Source organism: Pygocentrus nattereri, chromosome 11, assembly GCF_015220715.1.
Source record: "Pygocentrus nattereri isolate fPygNat1 chromosome 11, fPygNat1.pri, whole genome shotgun sequence".
In the NCBI taxonomy this organism is placed as follows: Eukaryota; Metazoa; Chordata; class Actinopteri; order Characiformes; family Serrasalmidae; genus Pygocentrus; species Pygocentrus nattereri.
The window spans coordinates 19,082,582-19,092,613 of record NC_051221.1 but is presented as its reverse complement, the minus strand read 5'-3'; the positions used below and the strand labels follow the sequence as shown (position 1 = coordinate 19,092,613).

Here is a 10,032-nt window from a genome sequence, read left to right as displayed (position 1 = left end):
TTTAGTGACATATATCCTTCTAATTTCCTAAATTAAAGGAAAGTAATCGGAAAGTGGTTAGAAACTTTTTAAACTGTATGTTGTTAGCCGTTTAGCTCCATTCAATCCCATTCATTGAGGACTCGCTCGCGGGCGCCCTCACGCGTTTTGCAGTTACGTCTCTGGTGTAAGGGAGAAGTAGGAAGTGGCCAAGCTCTTATTAAACCGGCTCTGGTCCTCATACACGCCGCATGGCGGAGAAAGGAGTTTGTTTTTACTCCATTAATCTGTTTTGAGGTCTAAAGTCTGTCTGCTTTAACGTCTACAAGTATGAGCTGTGTGTGATAGGCGTATAAGGGCTCGCGCTTACTGAATATGACTGGGATCGTCGCGGTTTGACACTGTGTGTGTGTTTAAGGCGAACGGGACATTTTAACTCGTGTAACGTTGCAAGGCATCCAGACGATAATGGATAGTGATGATTTGGCAGACAGTGTTCTTATTAACCTGGATGTTGAGGGTCTTACTCCTGAGACCCTCAAGCAGGAGAGGTACGAGTTTTCAACAACTCGAAAGTGCTGCTCCTACATAAAGAAGAGGGTGAGTTATTTACTCATATTAGCTACACGCTTAAAAAAGGTGGTTATTCAGCGGTTATTTACCAAAGACAAAGGTTCTGTTTAGACCCATTTCATGCGTCAGTGTTTCTTTGTTGGAGAATGTGCTATAGATGGCTCTCTAATAAAATCTTTTTTATGTAGCACAAAAAAAAAAGTTCTCCTATTTTTAAAAGCTTGGCATCCTAACAGTAGAAGACCCCTTTTGGTGGAACCTTTGTGAAAGAGGTTCTACATAGCACCAAAAGGGTTCTTCTACTAGATCTATATGAAACACATTCTCTGCAACACTGAGGCATGCAGTGGTTCAAAATAGAACCTTTGCCTTTCCTTAAGAACCCTTGAGGAACCCCCTTTTTTAAGTGTAAGACTTCAGTATCAGCTGTGTAATCAAGGCCGTCTCTGACCCCTATAATCACCCTATAATCATAAGATTCTGAAAAACAAGTAAAACCTCATTCTTGAGCAGGGGAAAGTGTAATAAATGCTATGGGAAACACAAAAATGACCTAAATAAAGAAGAAATATGTACGTTAACAAAATAGAACAATAAAAAACCAAAGAGATGTGAAACAGTGTCTGTTTACGTGGCGTGAGCAGTGTTTCTGCTGGTGCACTGTGGCATAATATATTAATTTTATTCATTTTGTTGCTATTGTAACCCTCTACGCATACGCGTTATATGTCTCTGTAATGCTTATCCAGTTAGATGTATATAAGGTACATGTTATAAGTGTTTATGTACCTCTGTCAGCTGAACTGTACATATGTGGTTGGTTAGTGTAGTGGGTAACACCTCTGCCTTCTACGCTGTAGACTGGGGTTCAATCCTCCACCTGGGTCAGCACCCTACACTATACCAATTAGAGTCCTTGGGCAAGACTCCTAACACCACCTTGGCCTTCCTGTGTAAAGTAATCAAATGGTAAATCATGCTGGATAAGAGCGTCAGCCAAGTGCCATAAATGTAAAAATATCAGATAAAAGCATCAGCCCATGATTCCCATACTGCTGCATACCTAATAATAAGATGACCTCTTAAGAAAACATCTTTTTGATAATGTCATTATTGATGCGAGCAATATATAAAATCATATTTACAGGGTCTCTTGTGGCTCAGTTTATACCGCTTACAGTATTGAACATCCCTGTGTATAATTATCTCATTATTTTCAACTGCCTGCTGTCTGTTGTAGACATTTGCAACATTTGTGGCATCCAAAAAGGTCCTGACCACCTCGGATGCCTCACCACTTTGGCAGTGCTGTGAAGAGACATTTTCGGACCCTTGCTCCATCCACAAACATGTCTCGAACCTCCATGCTGATGAGATCGAGCAGCTCACCACTGCGGCACTGGATCTAATGCTCAGCCAAAGCGAGGGTGAAAAAGACGAGAATGAGAGTCAGTTAAAGGACACGTCCTCTTGGATACCTGAGACGAGCCATGTTTCAGAGGAGAAGCTCAGCAAGTAGAGTATCACCTTTTCTCAGCTTTTACTGACTGTGATTCCATAACCTTTATTTTTGTATATGTAATGAACAGATCTATTGCATATATGGATTACATGGTACATTTAATCTACAGAGAACACTTCAGCACATTTTAATACACAAATGTCTGTTGTTCTTTTGTTTGTGTGTTTGTTTGTTTTTTATTAATTTACCAATGGTGGAAAAAATAAAACAAAATCATGCCCTCTGCAGAAGAATTTAAGTTTGTTCTGTAGAGGATAAATTTACAGAAAATCAACAAAACATGTCATTTTGAATTCGGAACCATTAGCCAACTGTGTTTGCACACAGAAGAATTAGACCTCCATGTTTAACCCATCCATGCAATAGGGGGCAGTGAGCACACTTGCCCAGTGCGGTGGGCAGCCCTATCCACTGTGCCTGGGGAGTAGTTGGGGGTTAGGTGCCTTGCTCAAAGGCACTTCAGTCAAGTAATGTCAGCCAAGGGGATCAAGCCGACGACCTTCCGGTCGCAAGGCTGGTTCCCTAACCTCCAGCCCAAAACTGCCCCCAATTGGCCTTAACTCAAATGATAAAAAGGCAGTCGGTTTACATTATATTTGTTGCAAAACTGTGCAAAATATTTGTGCCCAGCTTAAATCATTGTGACATGCCTATGAACAATTTGATTACAGTCTCTGTGAAGTCACAACTGTGCATCTGTTAAAACGATTTATTTAAAAATCTTGCTTTTGAATCTGGAGTTTCATTCCAAAATGCAGTTGATCCAATGTTAAGAAGTTTTTTAAAAATAATAACAGCTGATGTATGATGGAAAGTTTTTTAATGTATAAGGATAGTATTAATCATATTACATCAGTATTTCTCCCAACAAAGAAATTTCTTCAGTGTTCTATAACGATCTTTCATAATCTATCATTTTTTGACCACGTCCAGAGGCCCAGGTGAAGTCCTCCTGTATTACTGCTATTGCCAGATACAAGACCCTAAACTCATTTGTGCTTGGCAGAGTGAGCTGTGTTCAAAGCTTTGTCTCACTGGCAAGGTAAGTGCAGCGCTCTGTTCAATGAAGAGAATCCCCAAAGAAAACATTTCAGTGTGTCTTTACATGGAATTGTTCTCCTACAGGTACGTGTGGCCACTGAGGGCATTAATGGAACAGTTGGTGGCACCAAAACAGGCACAAGCCTTTACATCAAGGCAATGCTGTCACATCCAATTTTCAAAGTAATGCTAGTGGAGGATTTTAAAGTAAGCTGTCACCAAAACTTTAACACGTTAGTCATTTTTACTTAATGCATCTTTGTATTTAATGTGGCATAATGTACAAAAGTATGTGTTTGTTTTTTTTTGTTCTAGATTAGTGAAGGCAGTGCAGAGTGCTTTCATGAACTTAAGGTAGGAGTCTATAAAGAAATTGTCCCGATGGGTGTGGACCCAGATATCATCTCCTACAGATTAGCAGGTACTTAATAACAATTTGATACGGTTGCAAATAATTGATCCGTATTACCTTTATTAATGGATTTATACACCAATGAATATTAAATAAGAAGTAACTCACTGTTACAGGAACACATTTGGAACCCGAGGAATTTCACAAACAAGTGCAGTCTCTGCTTGAAGATGGTTCCTCAAAGATTGACACAATACTGCTGGACTGCAGAAACTTCTACGAGAGTAAAATTGTAAGTCTTTTCTTCTTAGTGCAGAGTAATCTATTTTCAACAGGTCAAAAGCTGAATCAGTCTTGTACAATTTATCGTCAGGGCCAATTTAGAAACTGTTTGGCGCCAGACATCCGCAAATTCAGCTACTTTCCTGCCTATGTGGACAAGAACCTGGACCTTTTCCGCAACAAAAAGGTTCTTATGTATTGCACCGGGGGTATACGATGTGAACGAGGGTCTGCCTATCTTCGTTCAAAAGTGAGTTTTTATTAAACCTCGACTGTAGCATGAACATACATTGACATCAGCATTTAATACTTAACACTGGGCATCTTTCATTCTGCAGAATGTCTGTAAGGAAGTGTATCAGCTGAAGGGTGGCATCCACAAGTATCTGGAGCAGTTCCCGGAGGGCTTCTACCGCGGCAAACTCTTTGTGTTTGATGAACGTTATGCAATCTCATTCAACAACGACATCATCTCGGGTAATGTATATGAATACACACTACAACCAACAGTATAAAAATTAAAACACAACTGTTGCACAATCAGAATTGGCCAAGATTGGAATTGGCCTATTTTTGCACTTGCACTGCGTTTGTATGCTCCTGTTACCACTTGTTACAAATCATTTCATGTTTTTTAAATCCTCTACTGATTTTTTTTGGTTCAAGAATTTAAAATACCTATTTGGCCCAAATAATGTCATGTTGCAAATTAGGCTAATAGACTGTACTGGAAATGTGCTTGAGTGTTTTACATGTTCATATACACAGTGTGAGTTTCAGCTATCGAAAAGGCTAATAAAAAATCAGGCAAACACTAGCTGTAAAGAAATCAAAATCGGCCATAATACTCATGATTGGTGAATCTCTCCTATTAATAAAGTTTTATATCGCATAGCATTTGATAGTTTGCGTTAATAAAGGTAGTGAATCTATGATTCTTGAGTATTGGGGCTCTAAGCTAAAGAAATCTTTCACAAACCTGGCATTGCTTCTTTTGTTTGGACTGTTTTGTTCTGTTCTCCTGCTCTTAAAATTAAAAGAGGAAATCTTTTGATCGTATGGTAAGTGCACACCAAATTTTCAGTGAGGAAACTCGCCATTTATTTAGTTTTTATGTACTTTAACGGTTGTTTTAGAACGATCTGAAGCATCCAGCAAAGCACACACATTGCTGTTAGTTCATAGGTAAGATTACAGATTTTCAAAAACTAAAAAACCAACCGCTTTACAATGCAGACACTATTTTCTGAAATAAATTAATACTTATTTGTACAACTAAAACACAAACAATTGTCACAATGACACCATACCGCTGCCCATTACTTCATACAGACTTGTAATAAATATGCTATTGGTATTGATCTGTGTGCACTTCACTTGTCTACAGACTGTAGGTACTGTGGAGCCCCTTGGGACCAGTATCAGCTTTGCTCTACAGACTTCTGCTGCCAGCTGGTCTTATCCTGCCCCTCTTGCAGGGAGAAGGGCCATACAGCCTGCTGCCTTGTGTGCCAAGCCAAAGAGCAGATGACCAGTTACAGCCTCTCACACAAAGAGGAGTGTGAGTGTACTGACTCCCGGCCCAGGATCCCTAATGACACTTTATGATGGGCATCTGTCGAGGCCTCCTGATGTCCAAAAGGCAGCTTGTACGAAGAATGCATGGTTTTAAAAGAACAATCTGTATTTCTTGAAGGACGAAGTTTCATAGATCAGATTTTACTGCAAAATCCAAATCAAGTTCCAAAGTCTGTCGTGTTAGAAAAACAGACTCAAAACTGTGTTCTGTCTATCCGGTTTACCATGGACTAAACTGCAATACATTTTCATCTCCAAATCTTTATTTATAGGCACTCGGGTACATAAATACAAATGTAAGGACAAGGAAACGCATCACACAATCACAATGTAAATGTATCATTCAGTGTACAAGACAAAAGCCTCAACTACCATTTGCTCATTACTTCCTTCACAAGATGACCACATATCTGTACGTCAGTGTGTCTTACATATGTAAGCAATAAGGTTTCATTATTACAGTCAGAACTATACATAAGGCCTCAGGAATGAGAAATGTTCCCTTTGTGAGAAAATTAAGATTTTAGCTTTTTGGCATTGTACAAGCGTCTGTAAAGAGAAATAAAAACATGGTCAATACATGTTTATTAACCAAATGATGGATAAAAAATGGTTTTAGTACATTGTGAAAGGTATAATATGCAATTGAAGATTCACCTGCTCTTGCAGTAACTAGGACCATGAGCGCAGACTAACCCCAGTGATAATGCAGGTACAAGATGGTGTCATTGCTCAGCACTGGCCCGAACAACGGGTTCAGCTGTGCCAGAATAGCAATCAGCCAGCTAAACAGGCAGAAAAGCATGAGGTTACAGCAAATACTTAACATTCTAACAACTAGCTGTCATGCATGCACTCTACCAGGCTCTACACTTGCAAAGATCATACAATTTCTAACTATGCATTTAGGCCAGTGACATGACATGCATTTATGTCCAAGTCTGTTATTTTCCTAGGTAATAACTTAAATGCTTATGTAAATTCATGTAATTTATGTAAATCCACATTTTCAGTGCAAAATAAAGTTTAAGGCATTTAAGGTATTAAGAAAGTATTCAGGCCTTGAGGTTGTGCACTTTTTAAATTTTGAATGGATATAATTGCAATTTTTACTCATCAATGTATATTTAAATCAGCCATAATAAAGTAAAAATATTTTAGATCCTTTAGCAAATTAGTTAAAAATCAAACACAAATCTTTTATTCACAGAAGTATTCAGACCCTTTATTCAATACTTCAATTACAGCTGCGATCTTCTTGAATATGTCCCTACAAGCTTTGCACACCTGAATTTCGCCAGGTTATCCCGTTCTTTATGGAAAATCTTAGTCAGACCGGATGTCAAACATCTGAACTGCCTTCTTCAGGTTGCTACACACGTTTGATGGGGTTTACGTCTGGGCTTTGGCTGGGCCACTCAAGGACATACATAGACCTGCCACAAAGACACTGCAGTGTTGTTTTGGCTGTACGCTTCGGGTCATTGTTGGTTGAAAGGTGAACTGCCCCAGTCTAAGTTTGCATGAACCTGGGAGGAGATTTTGTTTGAGGGTTTTCCTGTATTTGACTGCATTCATCTGAAGAAGCAGCCCCATAGCACGATGCTGCCACCACCATGTTTCATTGTAGGATCATTGTGATGTGCAGTGCCTGTGTTTAGCTAGAAATACTGCTTGCTGTTCTGCCCAAAGAGTTCATTTTCATCTCATCAGACCAGAAATTAGTTTTTCTCATGTTGCCAGAGTTCTTTCCATGCTGTTTAGCAAACTCCAAGCAGGCTTTCCTGTCTTGCCACTCTGCATTAAAGGCCTGATTTATAGAGGTTTGCAAAGATGGCTGTCCATCCAACAGGTTCTCCCATCTCTGCAACAGGACTTTTAGGGCCCTTTTAGAGTGAATGTTGAGTTCTTTCTTACCTCCTTAATCAAGGCCCTTCATGCCCAGATGCCCAATTTGGCCAGCCAACAAAGTCTAGGAAGGCTCAAGGTTGTTTTTGTGAATAGAGATTTCAGTTTTTGATTTTTTTATTCATTTTGAAAAACTAAAAACATGTTTCCACCCATTTTGGATGATTAGATGTAGACTGATGGCTAAAAAGCAAGCATATTAATTCAATCAAATCCACAAAACAGTGAAGAGGGCACAAGGTCAAGGGGAATAAATACTTTCTGAATCCACTGTATGCCTCCCCAAAATCTAAATATTATATATATATATATATATATATATATATATATATATATATATATATATAAAAGTTTGTACATTTGTACATTGAAAATGTGTTAGTAATAATAATGGTTATTTATTCATTTTACAAAGGCATTTTCAAAAGTGGTAAATAACATCAATGTATAGTATCATTTTTGTCTAGCTGTGCCACCTGACGTGTAAAACTGACGGTTCTAAAATGAATTTGTACCCTTATTAAGGCTGGCAAACAAACAGCAATACACTGAACACATTCTTGCAGATACAAATATGTACATCATACTCATTTTTATACTTTTATACTCAAAAGCCTTATTTGTCATTTACCTATATATGACTATGCCTCATCTTATTTATCTTTAAAATAACATCTTAAACCTGAAAACCACCATGTAGAAATGAGGAACGATGGTGTGAAATGTATGCACTGCCTCCTCGTGGTTACTGTGACCATGAAACATTACTCCGATCCTGCATTTACATAATAAATAATGCAGAATGAGTGTGCACTCATTTCAAGACATGCACTACTTTGTACATATACCTAGGTCCGTGTGCACCACAGACTATTTGGCAGTCCTGACCTGAGGTACACTGTCGGTTAACTCTCTGTGTCCTGCATTGACTGCAAATGTGCATTTCTTTGCTCTGATCAATAGTCATTAAATGTCCAATACCCAAAGGCAGTGTCTGACTTTCAGCAAACACGTAACACAGCACAACTTTAATCCAATGAGGAGGGGAAATCATTTACAATTCTATGTAAAGCAGAGCAACAAGACCAGTTATACTCACAACAGGTAGCAGCAAACTGCAGTTAGTATCAGCATGGTCACAATAACTCTGGGGTCAAAGGAACAAACAGTGCACATTAATTAAGTGAACCAAAACAATAACAACAGTAAAATTACCATCTGAAGTAAAACTTTAAATTCAAAGGTTTCTAAAGCTGAATACTTGAATGTCATTTGACTGTCACATGACTTATGATGCACAGCTAGTCCTGTAAGGGGAAGCAGACACGAGCTGATTACTCTCTGCATGCAGCCTGGAATTTCCACTCTTTTACTCAACACTGACAGTATGAATTCTACAATGGGAATGCTATTAATGACAATAGCATCCACCAAATTATTCATTTTTGTGACTTATTTTAGCTCATACACTTTAAACAATGTATTTTGTATTTTATTATTATAATCGGTTAAAATACAGTCATTCCGAGCGGTCTGGTGTAAAATGCTTCATTCTAAAGAAACTGAGCCAGAAATGCTCACAGTGGTGTTGACAGGAACCAGACGTCTGAAGAGTTCAATGCCTCTAAAATCTCCCTCACAGAAAGTTATTAAGTGAAATGGTTATGAATATGCTGTCTGATGTCTGAGACATCGTTTTACAGTAGTTTGCAGTAATTTTGGTCTAGAACATATTTTAATCCAATCTTGTTGGAGGGGTGCTCTAAGGCAAAACAGTCCCCATAGAAAGCTTATTTCCTCAGATTGTGCTCTATTTTACCATAAACAGCATTACATTAAAAACTCAAAAGGCACGTGTACGTTCTCTGGTGGTTTTGGGCAGTAGATAAAAAGTCTAGGTTATGTTTGTGTTCTGGACATTGGTACCACTGGTTCCTATCACCACCAGGAAATCTGTGTGGGTAAGTTTCTATACAAATTAATTACTTCACATCACATAACCCTGAATACTTCGTTTACTTCTTAAGCACTGAATTATGGAGGATTTTTACAAAGCAGCTGGGATTCGCCTTTACCTGTCACTAACTAACGCTCATATTGAACTAAAGCAGCCTGCATCATCTGACTGTCTGCCCCTTCAGCCTGTTGCTAACTTAGCCATTAATTATTCAAAGTTTTAGACAGCGACGCTTCTTTTATACATCGCATTTTTACACCGAGAGTAGGAATTTTTTTTATTTTTAACTTAAGTTTCCACTTTCTGACGTGACTAACGGCTTCTTTTTAGAGCAGTATCGACCAGCAACAAAACTTTTGTTGCTTTAGCCCGCGATGCTAACACAAACTTACCCCCGATTCGGTCCTTTAGGGATAAAGAACGGCAGCACTCCTCCAACAATGCCCCAAAACACGGTCATTACACAGATCGAAATCACAAACGACAGCTCCGCCATAGCTCCCCGGCCCAGATTAACAGTAATTTAGCGTAGCTGTGCAGTCAAGCTAGTGTCGTGGACGCGCTGCCAACTTCTGTCACTGGACCCGAAAACTTGACAACAGCGGCAGAAGGCGGCGGTCATGTGACGGGTGCGCATTGATACTGACGGACAGATACGATACCAGCGATTCTGACCCATTCTCACATGAAAATATCAGCACCAAGTGCTTTCCTTACTCCCGAGGACCGAATACCTGCCGCTTTTATTGAACTTGACATGTCCTTAATACTAGAAGAATGATGGTGGGTGTGCGCGGGGGTTACTAACTATAGTAAAAATTACATGTAGGAACTACTTTT

The 10,032-nt window shown here is 39.0% G+C and overlaps 2 protein-coding genes across 2 annotated transcripts; one reads left to right on the top strand and one right to left on the bottom strand.

Annotated features, from left to right (window-relative positions):
• The first annotated feature begins 192 nt into the window (after positions 1–192).
• On the top strand, positions 193–5,923 carry LOC108443935 (thiosulfate sulfurtransferase/rhodanese-like domain-containing protein 2). The gene is made up of 9 exons (XM_017724858.2): positions 193–579; positions 1,793–2,067; positions 3,008–3,116; positions 3,200–3,322; positions 3,431–3,536; positions 3,644–3,759; positions 3,841–3,999; positions 4,088–4,226; positions 5,137–5,923. The coding sequence occupies exons 1-9, from the start codon at positions 448–450 to the stop codon at positions 5,355–5,357; spliced, it is 1,380 nt and encodes a 459-aa protein (XP_017580347.1). The 5' UTR covers positions 193–447; the 3' UTR covers positions 5,358–5,923.
• On the bottom strand, positions 5,573–9,797 carry atp6v0e1 (ATPase H+ transporting V0 subunit e1). The gene is made up of 4 exons (XM_037543096.1): positions 9,585–9,797; positions 8,335–8,382; positions 5,985–6,112; positions 5,573–5,876 (listed from the first exon to the last, which is right to left on the bottom strand). The coding sequence occupies exons 1-3, from the start codon at positions 9,686–9,688 to the stop codon at positions 6,019–6,021; spliced, it is 246 nt and encodes an 81-aa protein (XP_037398993.1). The 5' UTR covers positions 9,689–9,797; the 3' UTR covers positions 5,573–5,876; positions 5,985–6,018.
• Positions 9,798–10,032: the final 235 nt, after the last annotated feature.